Here is a 13,974-nt window from a genome sequence, read left to right as displayed (position 1 = left end):
GAATAAAAAAACCTTACCCTACCTTTTTGTGAATCTTGTCTAATACATTCTTACACTGATCTAGATCCCTTACAAAAGCATCTCCAGCGGGTTTTCCACTATGGTTTTGAGGGCCCTGATGAACTCGCCTCCCTTGGCGCCGTCCACAGTTCTGTGGTCGAAAGTTCCCGTGATTTTGATCACGTCGTCGAACACAAAGCCGTGTGGACTGGCCTTGTCAGGCACGGCCTTCTTCTCGACGGTGCCGACGGCCAGAATAGCCGATTGTGGAGGGTTCAGGATGGAGGTGAACAGCGTGACAGCAGGGTTCATTCCCAGGTTGGAGATCGTGATGGTGCCGCCCTGGAACTCTTCTGGAGACAGCTTGTTCTCCTTGGCTCTCTTGCCGAGGTCTTTGACTTCCTTGGAGATGGTCTCAAGACCCTTGGCGTGTGCGTTTTTGACAATTGGGGTGATCAGACCCGTAGGAGTGGCCACAGCAACCGAAACGTCAACGTTCGAGAACTGTCTGATGATTCCCTCCTTTTCCATGTAGTAGGCGTTGGCCTCAGGAACTCTTTCACAGGCCTTGGCAATGGCCTTGATCAGCAGGTCGTTGACTGAGAGCTTGTATCTGTCGTTGGCAGCAGCGTTCAGAGAGGCTCTGAGTTTGAGCAGTTTCGAGACAGACATAGTCGAGGAAACGATGTAGTCTGGAGACGTTTGCTTCGACTCGGTCAGTCTCTTGGAGATGACCTTTCTCATGGTGGTCAATGGAATATCCTGGTAAGTGGCTGCTGCTGGGGCTGATGGGGCGGCAGGGGCCTCTGGAGCTGCTGGCTTGTAGTTTTCGACATCCTTGGCCACGATTCTTCCGTTTGGACCAGTACCCTTAATCTGCTTGAGAGAAATGCCTTTCTCCAAAGCAATGTTTTTGGCCAGTGGAGAAGCGAAGATTCTGCCAGATGGAGCAGGAGATGACTTTTTGGCCTGCTGGGATTCCTTTGGCGCTTCCTTTGGTTCCTTCTTTGGAGCAGGGGCCTCTTCCTTTGCTGGCTCGCTTGCGGCTGGAGCACCTGCATCGCCGGCGTCTGCGGCGGTGAAACCCTCAAACGCAGCAACGTCGCCACTCTCCTCGACGTACACGGCCACCGGCTTTCCAACAGGAATGTCTTGGGTTCCGTCTGGAACAAGGATTTTAGCCAGGAACCCCTCTTCCTGGAACTCAAAGTCCATGGATGCCTTATCGGTCTCGACCTCGGCAATGGACTCGCCCGGCTGTAGAGCATCTCCAACCTTCTTGTGCCACTTCACGATGTTTCCTTGGGTCATGGTTGGCGACAACGCTGGCATGGTGATGACGGTGTGCTCTGGGAATTTGGAGGAATAGTATCTTGCTAGGGCTGCGAATCTCAGCATTGGGGCTCTGGAGAGCCTGACTGCAGGACGCGAAGCCAATCTAAGCGTGGCAATGGCAGACATTTTATAGCTGGTAGGTGACGTTATGAGCAATTGCCTCGAATTAGGACTATTCAAATTCAATCAGCTGCTGTTATTTTTTCCTCGCCGTAAAAAATCGTTTTTCGCGGATCGGTCTTTTCCTTTGCCTTTTGCTGGCGTCGATCGACTGGGTGGGGTCGATTGTAATTTTTTTTCACCCATTTTTTCAACTCTTCGAACACTCCTCATCATGAACGCCGGCCTGAACCTGTCTGAAGAGTCCAAAGAGAGAATCTCCAAGATCCTCGACACCACTAAGACCATCGCCCACTACGGATGGATCCCATTCATCATTTACCTGGGATGGCAATCCACCTCCAACAGACCAAACCTCATTAACTTGCTTTCTCCGCTGCCAACTGCCTGAGTGAATAAATTGTTTATGCAACTACGCTGCCTGTCTATAGATATGTATCTAACATGTCACAGATCGTTTGGAACGTTTTCGTGTACGGAAGCCCCACCACGTTGTAGTAGTCTCCATTTATGCCTCTCATCATCAAGGCGCCCGAGCCCTGGATCTTGAATCCGCCTGCCACCTGGTGGCCCTCGCCGCACTCGCTGTATTTTCTTACAAACTCGTCGCTCACAGACTTTTCCATAATAATCTCTGTGATTTCCGTGAATGTCTTGATCTTGCACCTGTCTGGCTTTCCTCGTGTGCTGGCGTCACTCAACAGCATAACGACTCCTGAAATAACGCGAACAGGCTCGTTCGAGTCGCGCATCTTGCAAATTGCCCGATAGTTTTCCTCCTGTGTCTTTGGCTTCTCGTAGATCACTCCTTCGTTCTCGACAACTGTATCGGCCGAAAGGAGTAGCACGTTATCTGTTTTCCCTTCCTTTTTCAATTGATCCCAAACAGCCAAGCATTTGCCTCTGGCGGTCTCTGCAACGTACTCTTCTACCGTGTAATCTAGCTTTGATAGATTTTCCTCAAAATGAGACGGCCTGATAACAGGACAGAACCCGAGCATGTTCAAAATCTCCTGGCGGCGCGGAGACGTGGAACAGAGATAAAAGGAGTAATTTGAGAGCTTATCGTACACGGGATGCTCAAATCTAGTTGCCATTGTGATAAGCTTTATTTCTCTATTTGCTTAAAATTATACAACCTTACACCCTCGCTACAGAGCACTGAGATCGTAATCGATATTATGCTGTTTGAGTTTTTGGAGTCTCTTCTCGTTCTGCTCCTGGTACTTCTTCTGCAGCTTTTCCCACCTGACCTTGGATTTAGGCTTGTCGTTCTTGAGTTGCGCAATCTTGCTCCACGGCACCGGCTTGTACTTGGAGTTGGCTCCCTGGAAAAGGTTCTCGTGCACCTTTTCAGCAGGCACAACGGCGCATTGGAGTAGATGTTCAAACAGCAGATAGTTGTTCATGGTTTCTGCAGCGATCTTGGCCACTTCTGCGTGCTCGAACTCGATAAAAGCGTAGTGTTTCGACTTTCCCGTCTTTTTGTTTCTCGAGAGCCTGAGTCTGGTAATCTCGCCAAACTGGCTGAAATACTTCTTCAGTTCCTTTTCCTCAAATCCATGAGGCAGCCTACCCACATATATCACACCGTGCTTGGATTTGCTGCTGGATTTCGAGGTGCTCTTGTTACTGGTATCAACAGGCTTGATCACTGTGTGCACCGTGTGCTTTGACTTTGTGACGGTGTCTTGTTCTTTGGTTTCCTCGTCGTCAGCAGACTCAAAGCCCTCGAGCTCCTCAGCGTCGTCTGAGCTGTCGCTGTCACTAGGAAGCTCAATTTCGTCCTTTTCAAGTTCAGATTTAGCTTCCTCTTTCTTTTGCTCCGGCCTCGACTCATCTTTCAGCTCTTGGCTGACCTTCTTGGTACGGGTTCTGGTCAGGATTGGCGAGCGCGAGGGAACCTTCTTCGAAGGCGGGGTGGACACAGCTTTACGAGCCATACTATAATTCCTAGAAAAATATCTTCTAAAAATTTTTTTGATCTGAGATTAGTGGTGTACAGATGGAGGGAGAGGTTTTTGTTGGGCGAGCGAGCCTGGTCTGTGAAGTGGCCAAGCCCAAGGAAGCTATCGAAGAGGGCACCTTTCACCCAGTACCTTGCTCTCGGTAACAGAAGACAGTTTCCGGCGCCAAACAGCGGAATTTGTCGCTTGTTACAAAATCATCAGACACGATTTTTTTAACCTGATTAAGTAACTTATACGAGTACCAGATAAGAAAAAAAACACGGACCAAAATCTTTTACAAAAACTTGTATCATGTCAAAAGTCTTCACAGCTGAGGAGGTCGCCCAACACAACACTAGAGATGACCTGTATATCATATACAAGGGCAAAGTCTACAACTGCAGCGAATACTTGGATGAACACCCGGGAGGAGAAGAGGTGATCATGGACTGTGCCGGTACAGATGCTACAGAGCCGTTTGAGGATATTGGACACTCGGAGGACGCTCACGAGATTCTGGCTAACCTCGAAGTTGGCGAGTTGAAAGGCGGCGTCCCTGCCAAGCCTGTTGTGTCTGCTGCATCTTCGTCGTCGTCCGACAGTTCTTCCTTGCCTCTTGTTGCCCTAGCCGGCCTTATTCTTGCCGTGGGGGCCTTTTTGTTCCTTAGAACGTGATCCTGTGGTTGAGTGTATGTTGGAGGCGACGTCATAAGACGCCTATAGTTTGTTGAGCAGATTATAGGTCTAATAAATTAATTTCTATATTAGCTGATCTTCCTGATCAGAGCATCTTTTAAGGAATCTGGCCGAGGTGGGCCCTTGGGGTTGCTCAGAGACACTCTCGCGAGCCGGATCTTAGTCTTTCCGCTTGTACTTACAAATCCCTGGGATTTTATTCGTCGAGATCTGGTGGTTACCCGGACATGTCAGCGGAAGCTCGTTGGCTAAACCATTTTGAGACGACTATCGGCCAAACTCAAAGCACGAGGTATGGGCCCTATTCAGAGCAACCACCTTCGTATATGTCTTCAGATCATGGGCATGCAGTAACTGCTGTTTGCGAATTTTCCCGCAACGTCTGACCATGGCTTAGACAGACCCGTCGATCGACCGTTTTTGGGCCCCAAACAATCTTGTTCAATGCAGACGATGCATTCCCAAAGAAATAAGCAGGCATTGTTTTCGCATCAGGTATATTCTGAAATTCCCTTGTTTTCGCATCACGCATTATTTGGCGATACTCAATTCTGGCCAAATACTTCGCTCAACGTTAAATCGGACCAAGCTACCTAGTATTTTTGGCTGTGTAATTTTATTTTTTTACTATTCATATAATCTTCATCACTAGTGCCTACCGATGCTTCCCTCACTTCTGACTTTCCTGGCGTTGTTGGTCGGGATACTTGGTTTGGAGGATGAACACGTGCTGGAAAACGACAGATCGTTTCAGACTTGCGCTTATGTCGCCAACTACGAGAATTCCAAGTTGTTTTTCATCTCGCAGCATTTCACTCCTGAGATTACAGTCAAATTCCAAAACGTGCCTGGTGCCTCGGTTGACACGCTTTTGATTTCCGGCGGCGATCTGGAGCGTGTGAAGCTTGATCCGTCGCCGATGATCAAGGTTTGCGACGAGAGCGCCATCAAGAAGAAGCTGTGCACGTATCCGTCTCCTGACCAGCTGAACTTGCGCATGACGCTCGACGAACTGATCGACAGTGAAGAGTTCGAATTTCCGATCGAACATTACAAGTTTCTTCCATCTGATTTACCGGACAATAAGCACAGATTCGAGATCAAAAAGACGGCCATTTACTGCGTGATCTTCACCGCTCACGATATTCCTGCTGATGCTGGAAATCTGCGCGTTGTGGTTGACTGGAAACAGAGTTTTGGTAATCTCTTGGTCTCTGACTACCACTATCTGTACTGGGACTTTACGCTTTTCCTGTCCTATGTGATGCTTTTTGGCCTTTTCGCCGCATACTTGTACCGCAAAGTGCGCCTGGACAAAACCAATGCCATTTTGTCGAACTCTATCTGGTTCAAGCAGTTCACAATCCAGGTTAAGCTTTTGTTTTACATTGCCGGCACCGCGTTTGGTTTCTTCAGCTCTGTCATCATCTACTCGCAGCTCAACAAGTACGGCTACGGATATTACGGCAGTTTGAGTATGATCCTTATGAACGCCTGTATGCTCACTTTCAGCGCGACATTCACGGTATGGATCGTGTACAACTGCCTAATCATCTCCTCTGGTTTCCTGTTCTTCAGCAACATGAAGAGCCCGAAAAAGCTGAGAATCTTTAAAGCCCTATGCGCTTTCCTATTCCTGCAGCTTCTTCTGTTTGTTGTCGAAGAGTCGTCGGTGTATTCTATTCTTGGAGGCAGGGCCTCTTTCCTCAGTGACTTTATTTTCATGCAACTGGTTGTTGTGTACTTTCTCTGCTGCTACCACGCATGGCAAACTCACAGACAGCTTACCAACCGGAGTTTGCGTAAAAAACTGGTGCTCACTTTTGCTCTGCTCACAATCATGAGTCTGGTCGAATTAATTTTGAGAGGACGAGTGCTCTATGATTACGTGAACGAGCTCTTCCTCGAAATGGCCAATGTCACCACCACGGCCTACGCTCTTAATTACCTCATCACCATTGCCCTTGTGCTGATATGGAAAGACACCAACCTGCAAAACGGCGAGCTTCTGGCGAAATAGACATTGAACGTACAGTAATTGATAAACATTCCGACGAGCGTGGCGTAGCAGTTATCCAATCACGGTACTAAATACTTTCCCGAATAGTTCCATTCCGTGTGAAGTAGCCTGATCTTTGCGGGCTTCGAAATCACGCAGTAATTGCAGCATGTTAGGCGACTGTTGCAATGTCGTTTGCTGTGGCCCAGTCGTACTGCAAAACTCTGTGTATGCCATGGAATAGCAGCCACCATGGACACTCCTTCTACTTCTGCAGAACCACAATCACATTACTCGGTGAATCACCACGTTTGAGATCTCTCAACGCCCATGCCACCTCCCGATTGTTGTCCGTGCTACTGGTGTACGGATGTCGTCATCAGATCTCGTTCCTCTCGTATACCGAAAAAAATTAGCTGCAATTTTTTATATAAACAGTCAATCACAATCGGATCATTTGGCATACATTCTTTTGGCCTTTTCTGAAAAGATGGAGTCTCTGACCAACAATTTTTCGACTGTGAACTCGACTTCAGTGATCGATGCCATCAAGACGCTCGACTATGTTAGCCTGAAGTCAGCTGTTTTTTCTGCCTGGCAACAGACTCCCTGGTGGCAGATAGTTGCCATTACCATCGCTTTCATTGTGGCCTACGACCAGATAGCCTACCAGATATACAAGGGATCTATTGCTGGTCCGCGTTTCAAGGTTTGGCCCGTTATCGGCCCATTTCTGGAGTCTTTGGATCCTAAGTTTGAGGAGTACCAGAGCAAATGGGCTTCTGGACCATTGTCTTGTGTTTCGATTTTCCACAAGTTTGTTGTTATTGCTTCCACCAGAGACCTTGCTAGAAAGATCTTCCAGTCGCCAAAGTACGTCAAGCCGTGTGTTGTTGATGTTGCCGTCAAGATTTTGAGACCATCGAATTGGGTCTTCTTGGACGGTAAGGAACACTCGGAATACAGAAAGGGACTGAACGGGCTTTTCACGAAAAGCTCTTTGGAGTTATACATTCCAGACCAAGAGAAAATCATGGACAAATACATCAACTTGTTTGCAGACATGACCAAAGACGAGCCAACTGTGTTTTTCCCGGTGTTTAGAGAGGTGATGTGTGCCATTTCTTTGAAGACGTTCTGCGGCGATTACATCACCGATGCTCAGATCAAGGAGATTGCTGACAACTACTATTTAATCACCGCAGCCTTAGAGCTTGTCAACTTCCCTATCATCATTCCATACACAAAGACCTGGTATGGAAAGAAAATCGCTGATATGACCATGAAAATTTTTGAAGGATGCGCACAGATGGCTAAGGACCACATCGATGCCGGTGGAGAGCCAAAGTGTGTGATGGATGCCTGGGTGAAGGTCATGAAGGAGGCCAGAGACAGTAAGGATAAACAGTCTTTGGACGCCAAGATCTTGATTAGAGAGTTTTCCAACAGAGAGATCTCCGAGGCCGTGTTCACCTTCCTGTTTGCTTCCCAGGACGCTTCTTCCTCTCTTTGCTGCTGGCTCTTCCAGATCGTCGCTGACAGACCAGACGTTATGAAAAAAATCAGAGAGGAACAGCTGAGAATCAGAAATGGAAACCCATACGAGCCTCTGACCGGTAAGCTGATCGACGAGATGAAGTACACCAACATGGTTGTCAGAGAGACGTTGAGATACAGACCACCTGTCCTCATGGTTCCTCACGTTGTGAAAAAGGCCTACCCTGTCAGCGAAAACTACACCATTCCTAAGGGAGCCATGGTGGTGCCAACTTTGTACCCGGCTCTGCACGACCCAGAAGTTTACGAGAATCCTGACGAGTTTGTGCCGGAGAGATGGGAAGAGGGCTCGCCTGCGTGGGCCGCCACGAAGAACTGGCTTGTGTTTGGTAGCGGTGTGCACAGATGTCTGGGACAAACCTATGTGCTCATGACGTTTACTGCTTTCATTGGAAAGGCTGCTATGTTCCTGGACTTTGATCACAAAGTCACCGAGTTGAGCGAGCAGATCAAGGTGTTTGCCACTATTTTCCCTAAAGACGACCTGATCATGCAATTCAGACGCAGAGACCCTACCGTGGTTGAGTAGTTGCCATATTTATGTACCTGTTACACAATCTATACATCCTTACACGGTCCCCGTCTCAAATCAGCTATCTGATAAGTTTTTTTTTTTTATGTCACGATTTTTTATTTTTTTTCAATCCCCGGCTCCCGACTGCATTTCACGTGACCTTTCGTCACCAGCCCTGTGCACCGCCACCCAAACCGCCCAAAGCCCGCCAATAAAACCCGTTCATATAATAAGCGACACATACAAACTTTCGGGCACTAGCCTCAGTGTGGCTTCTTTCGCGGAGAAGCAGATCTAGAGAGCTAAAAAGTTTTATATTTGCAAACCGCAGCTTTCTAGTGCTATTCATGGCTTCTGTCACTCTTCAACAGGCGTTCGCACAGGTTGCAGTCGCCTTGCAATCCGAGTCTGGGTTCAAGGCCTATTCTGTTGATCCAGTGCAGAAAACTCCGCAAGTCGAGTCCTTGTCGGCTAATGACTGTCTCGACTTTATCGAGGACTCTCAGGCCACTGTGCTGGGACTCCATTCCGATGACTTGCTCAAGCAATTGCCTGTCATATCCCACTCCACGCAGAAATTCATCATCAATTCTGCTATCACTAATGACGACTACTCTGTTGTTTTGGCATTTAAGGATCTTGGAATTCCTATTTTGATTTCTTCCAACCCACAAGAATCGCTTGACTTTTTCATCCTGTCATACCTGGTTTCGAAGTTCACAGAAAGCACCGTGCTCCATTTTTACCTGGACCAATCTCAGGGCTTCAAGTCGTATCCTGACTCTGATATCGCCAAGGTGTACACCAGTTTTGAGGGCCAGGACCTCGATTCTGCGTTTGGTGCTCTCAAAAACCTCACTGGCCACTCCTACTCGGAGTTTGAATTCTTGAACTCTTCGTGGTTCTCAAATTATGACCAGATCCTGCTCTTACTGGGCAACCAGAACGTTCTGGGCTCTGCTCTTCCGTCTGGCGTTGGTCTTATTTCCGTCAAAGTCTACAGACCGTTCAACGTTGCAAAACTGGGCAAGCTGGTCTCGTCGTACTCCGGCGTGCTGCAAATTTTAGAGCAGAGTTCTGTGCAGCTAGACTTCCAGCCGCTTCTGCTGGACATTTTGGACCTGTTGCCGCAGTTTTCGTCGGTCATATCCAGCCAGTTGCTGAAGATCGACTCGTCGAACGTCGACGACGTGCTCAGTGACCTGTTTGCCAATTCCGAGCTGGAAGAGCCGGTGCAGAACATGACTTTGGGAAAACCTTTCAAATCTGTCTCTGCCACCGTCTCGCGCTCGTCCTCACTCTCGGAGGACATCTACGTCAGACTACTGCGCCAGGCCGTTCCTAACCTCTCTGTGCTGAACAATATTGTACTCAATCCGTCGCCAGAGTTTGCTTTCGGTAAATTCTTGTACGAGGATGAGCAGAGAAATAAGCTGATCACTCTTGTTGAGAACAATCTTGGCGAGTTTGCTGGATCTGACCTCAGCGACAGGCTTGCCGCGTGGCTGATAAAGGCCAAAGAGGGCGACGAGGCCGACGGCACAGAGCTGGCTGCTGAGCTGGCCCGGTCCAAGGCCCCGGTGGTCAAAGACATTCTGGCCTTGAAGGAATATCTGACCATCAAGACGAGCTGGCTGATAGGTTCCGACAAGTGGTGTTTTGACCAAGGACTATCGACGCTGCACCAGGTGCTCAAGACCAACAAGAGAGTGAAGCTGCTGATCATTGACTCGGATTCGTCGCTCAACAGAAAACAGGGCAAGAAGAACGCCGGGTTGTATGCGATGAATTACGGCAACTCGTACGTCGCGTCGGTGGCTCTGTACTCGTCGTACTCGCAAACGCTGACTGCGCTTTTGGAGGCCAACAAGTTCGCCAACGGCCCGGCCATTGTGCTGGCGTACCTGCCGCACTACGACGACCATCTGGAGATCCTCAAGGACACCAAGAGCTCTGTCGACACCGGCTACTGGCCGCTCTACAGATACAATCCGTTCCTGGAAAACGAAGAGGACCAATTCCAGCTGGACTCGTCGTTCATCAGAAACGAGCTCAAGGAGTTCCTCGACCGAGAAAACAGGCTCACGATGCTGGCTGCCAAGAGCCCGAAACTCGACTTCAACCTCAAGTCGTACAACAATATGGTCGAGAAGAAGATGAACGAGAAGTCCAGAGACGCGTTCAGCAAGATGCTGGAGAATCTGAGCGGCGAGCCATTGACGATCGCATTTGCGTCCGACGGAGGCAACGCCGAGAACCTGGCCAAGAAGATGGGCAGAAGGGGAGCCGCCAAGGGCCTCAAGATCAAGCTTCTGGCCATGGACGATTTTTCTCTGGACGACCTGGCCATGGAGACGAATGTTGTTTTCATCACGTCCACCTCCGGCCAGGGAGAGTTCCCAACGAACGGTAAATTGTTCTGGGAGGCTCTGAAATCCAGCACGATCGACCTTGCCAACCTCAAGTTTTCCGTGTTTGGTCTGGGAGACTCGAAGTACTGGCCAAGAAAGGAGGACGCTCATTACTACAACAAGCCGGGTCAGGACCTGTTCAAGAAGCTGACTCTGCTGGGCGGCAACGTTCTCGCCGACTTGGGGCTCGGAGACGACCAGGACGCCGACGGCTACAACACCGGCTACAACGCCTGGGAGCCTAAGGTCTGGGAGGCCCTGGGAGTGTCTGTGGAAAACGCAGACGAGCCTCCGCCAATCACGAACGAGGATATCAAGATCAACTCCAACTTCCTCAGAGGAACCATTGCGGAAGGGTTGCAGGACGCCAGCACGGGTGCCATTTCTGCTTCCGACCAGCAACTGACCAAGTTCCACGGTATTTATATGCAGGACGACCGAGACGTGAGAGAGCAGCGCAAGAAGGAAGGCCTGGAGCCAGCGTACGCGTTCATGGCGCGTGTGCGTCTTCCTGGAGGCGTTGCGACGCCGGACCAGTGGCTCAAGATCGACGAGCTGTCGAGCACCAACGGCAACGGCACCTTCAAAATCACCACCAGAGCCACGTTCCAGCTGCACGGCGTGATCAAGTCGAAATTGAAGCCCACCATCAAGGGCATCAACACCGCTCTGATGGACACGCTTGCTGCGTGTGGTGACGTGAACAGAAACGTCATGTGCTCTGCTCTGCCTTCGAACCAGCACCTGCACTCGCAGCTGGTCGAAACGTCCAAAATCATCTCCAAACACCTGCTACCATCGACCACCGCATACCACGAGCTGTGGCTCGACGACCTGGATCTCGAGAGAGGCATTGAGGGCGGACCGAGAAAAATCAAGGTGGGTGGCGACTCTATCCAGGACACTGAGCCGCTCTACGGCCCTACGTACCTGCCAAGAAAGTTCAAAGTTGTGCTGACTCTTCCTCCGTACAACGACGTGGACGTTTATGCGCACGACATAGGACTCATTGCCATTGTCGAGAACAACAACATCATCGGCTACAACATGCTGGTGGGCGGCGGAATGGGAACCACACACAACAACACCAAGACGTACCCAAGAACGGGCTCGATGTTTGGTTTCTGTCCGGTGGAAGACATCCACATCGTGTGCGAAAAAGTGATGATTGTCCAGAGAGACAACGGTGACAGAAAAAACAGAAAACACGCGAGATTGAAGTACACGATCGACGACATGGGCGTGGACGTGTACAAGAGCAAAGTCGAGGAGCTGTGGGGAAAGAAGTTCGATGCTCCGAAACCGTTCAAGATCGACTCGAACATCGACTATTTTGGCTGGTGCAAGGATGAGGTCGGACTCAACCACTATACCTGTTTCATCGAGAACGGCAGAATCGAGGACACCGTGGAGGCGCCTCAGAAGACAGGTTTGAACAAGATAGCGCACTACATGAGGGAGCACGGTTTCGGTGAGTTCCGGCTGACCGGAAACCAGCACATTCTGCTGTCGAACGTCCCTGACGAGCACCTGAGCGCGCTCAAGGAGATGATGAAGGAGCACAAGCTGGACAAGACCAACTTCTCTGCGCTGAGACTGTCGTCGTCGTCCTGTGTGGCCCTGCCAACGTGTGGCCTGGCCATGGCCGAGGCCGAGAGATACCTGCCTGTGCTGATTTCGAAGCTGGAGGCAGAACTCGAGAACCTAGGTCTGAGAAACGACTCCATTGTGATGAGAATGACGGGATGTCCTAACGGATGTGCCAGACCGTGGCTTGCGGAGGTCGCGCTCGTTGGAAAAGCCCCAGGCACCTACAACATGATGCTTGGTGGAGGGTACAAGGGAGAGCGTCTGAACAAGCTGTACAAGACCAACGTGGACGAGCAGCAGGTGCTCGACATCCTGGTGCCAATGTTCAGAAGATGGTCGCTGGAGAGATACGAAGGAGAGCATTTCGGAGACTTTGTGATCCGTGCCGGGTACATCAAGCCAACCATCGAGGGCAAGACTTTCTGGGACGATCTGCCAGAGGATCTCTAGGATAAATTATTATATAAAGAAAATTGATGCGGTAGATATTATACAGCGGGTGTGGATGTCGGAGTTTCGAGCTGTCGCAGCACTTTGAGCAGGGTCAGTTGGTCCAACGGCATCTCGCGTTCGAGCTCCAGGATGTCTCGAATCTTGATATCCCAGAACTTGCGCAGGATCTTGTTCAGTCTGTTTTTCACCTTGAGGCTGATTTCCTCGGCCTGTTTGTCGCCCGCCTGTCGCAGAAGCTGTTCTCTGCGCGCGGTCTCTCGTCTGAACCGCTGAATCAGCCGCTGCTTGTGCGCTTTCGATAATCGGGGCGGCCCTGAAGAAGGCATTGATATTATATAAATGTTTATATTAATGTTTATATTATTTATTCTTTCTTTCCCTTGCACTACCAAACATAGTGGCGAAAAAAATCCAACTCGAATCCAACACTAGTAATCAAAATGGTTTTGGAGGCATGTATGATAGTCATTGACAACTCAGAGTATATGAGAAATGGCGACTATCTCACATCGCGGTATCAGGCCCAATTGGACACGGTGGAACTGATTTTCAGACGCAAAACCAACGCCAACCCAGAGAGCACTGTGGGACTGATGACCATGGCCGGGGAGTCGCCGCGGGTGATCAGCAACCTCACCACGGAGTACGGAAAAGTGCTCAGCGGACTGCATCAGAGCCGTATAGAGGGACAGAGCAGGCTTGTGGACGGTATTCAGGTGGCGTGCTTGGCATTGAAAAATCGACAGAACAAGGCACAGAAGCAGCGTGTGATTGTGTTTGTGGGGTCGCCAATTACAGAGAACGAGGCTGATCTGGATAAACTGGCCAAGAGGCTGAAGAAGAACGGCATATCCATTGATTTCATCAACTTCGGAGAGCAGCAGATCAACACTGAGAAGCTCGAGAGGTTCATTTCGCTGGCCAATAGCAATGACTCGTCGCACCTGGTCACTGTGCCTCCTGGCCCAAATCTCTTGTACGAGCAGGTGGACCGGTCTGCCCTGTTCCAGGAAGAGGGAGGCGCGTCCGGAGGCATGGGCATGGGAGACGAGTTTGGCTTCGACGACCCAAACATGGACCCCGAGCTGGCATTGGCGATCAGATTGTCGCTGGAAGAGGAGCGTGCCAGACAGGAAAGAGAACAGGCGCCGGCAGAGAGCAACCTAGAAGCCGTCAAAGAAGAATCGAAGGGTGACGATAAGATGGATGAATCCAACTAATGAGAAAAAAAATTAAGCCGCATCATGTTGCTCCAGCGCGTAGATTGAGGATAAAATAGAACCGGATCCGCTTTTTTCTTGGTCATTTGGATCTCGTACTTCACTTTGCTTTCGTCTTCAGCCTATAAGA

The 13,974-nt window shown here is 49.8% G+C and overlaps 9 protein-coding genes across 9 annotated transcripts; 5 read left to right on the top strand and 4 right to left on the bottom strand.

Moving 5' to 3' along the window:
- Positions 1-69: 69 nt before the first annotated feature.
- Positions 70-1,461, bottom strand: KL928_004448 (uncharacterized protein; the record flags this gene model as incomplete). The annotated part of the gene is made up of 1 exon (XM_043205147.1): positions 70-1,461. The coding sequence occupies one exon, from the start codon at positions 1,459-1,461 to the stop codon at positions 70-72; it is 1,392 nt and encodes a 463-aa protein (XP_043058515.1).
- A 184-nt stretch (positions 1,462-1,645) lies between these two features.
- On the bottom strand, positions 1,646-2,552 carry KL928_004447 (uncharacterized protein; the record flags this gene model as incomplete). Its single annotated transcript, XM_043205146.1, has 2 exons — positions 1,646-1,867; positions 1,944-2,552. The coding sequence occupies 2 exons, from the start codon at positions 2,550-2,552 to the stop codon at positions 1,646-1,648; spliced, it is 831 nt and encodes a 276-aa protein (XP_043058514.1).
- Positions 2,553-2,606: 54 nt separating this feature from the next.
- On the bottom strand, positions 2,607-3,398 carry KL928_004446 (uncharacterized protein; the record flags this gene model as incomplete). Its single annotated transcript, XM_043205145.1, has 1 exon — positions 2,607-3,398. The coding sequence occupies one exon, from the start codon at positions 3,396-3,398 to the stop codon at positions 2,607-2,609; it is 792 nt and encodes a 263-aa protein (XP_043058513.1).
- Positions 3,399-3,716: 318 nt separating this feature from the next.
- Positions 3,717-4,486, top strand: KL928_004445 (uncharacterized protein; the record flags this gene model as incomplete). The annotated part of the gene is made up of 2 exons (XM_043205144.1): positions 3,717-3,997; positions 4,216-4,486. The coding sequence occupies 2 exons, from the start codon at positions 3,717-3,719 to the stop codon at positions 4,484-4,486; spliced, it is 552 nt and encodes a 183-aa protein (XP_043058512.1).
- Positions 4,487-4,761: 275 nt separating this feature from the next.
- KL928_004444 (uncharacterized protein) lies at positions 4,762-6,120 on the top strand (the record flags this gene model as incomplete). Its single annotated transcript, XM_043205143.1, has 1 exon — positions 4,762-6,120. The coding sequence occupies one exon, from the start codon at positions 4,762-4,764 to the stop codon at positions 6,118-6,120; it is 1,359 nt and encodes a 452-aa protein (XP_043058511.1).
- Positions 6,121-6,589: 469 nt separating this feature from the next.
- Positions 6,590-8,185, top strand: KL928_004443 (uncharacterized protein; the record flags this gene model as incomplete). The annotated part of the gene is made up of 1 exon (XM_043205142.1): positions 6,590-8,185. The coding sequence occupies one exon, from the start codon at positions 6,590-6,592 to the stop codon at positions 8,183-8,185; it is 1,596 nt and encodes a 531-aa protein (XP_043058510.1).
- Positions 8,186-8,517: 332 nt separating this feature from the next.
- On the top strand, positions 8,518-12,621 carry KL928_004442 (uncharacterized protein; the record flags this gene model as incomplete). The annotated part of the gene is made up of 1 exon (XM_043205141.1): positions 8,518-12,621. One exon carries the CDS (start codon positions 8,518-8,520, stop codon positions 12,619-12,621), a length of 4,104 nt encoding a protein of 1,367 aa, XP_043058509.1.
- Positions 12,622-12,659: 38 nt separating this feature from the next.
- On the bottom strand, positions 12,660-12,950 carry KL928_004441 (uncharacterized protein; the record flags this gene model as incomplete). Its single annotated transcript, XM_043205140.1, has 1 exon — positions 12,660-12,950. The coding sequence occupies one exon, from the start codon at positions 12,948-12,950 to the stop codon at positions 12,660-12,662; it is 291 nt and encodes a 96-aa protein (XP_043058508.1).
- A 114-nt stretch (positions 12,951-13,064) lies between these two features.
- On the top strand, positions 13,065-13,844 carry KL928_004440 (uncharacterized protein; the record flags this gene model as incomplete). The annotated part of the gene is made up of 1 exon (XM_043205139.1): positions 13,065-13,844. The coding sequence occupies one exon, from the start codon at positions 13,065-13,067 to the stop codon at positions 13,842-13,844; it is 780 nt and encodes a 259-aa protein (XP_043058507.1).
- Between the last annotated feature and the right edge of the window lie 130 nt (positions 13,845-13,974).

The sequence above is a fragment of the Ogataea angusta genome, assembly GCF_019207475.1.
Source record: "Ogataea angusta isolate 61-244 chromosome Unknown 61-244_NODE_9_length_489604_cov_89.567313, whole genome shotgun sequence".
In the NCBI taxonomy this organism is placed as follows: domain Eukaryota; kingdom Fungi; phylum Ascomycota; class Pichiomycetes; order Pichiales; family Pichiaceae; genus Ogataea; species Ogataea angusta.
Note: the sequence above shows the minus strand (reverse complement) of the source record. Positions and strands in the feature narration are given on the sequence as shown.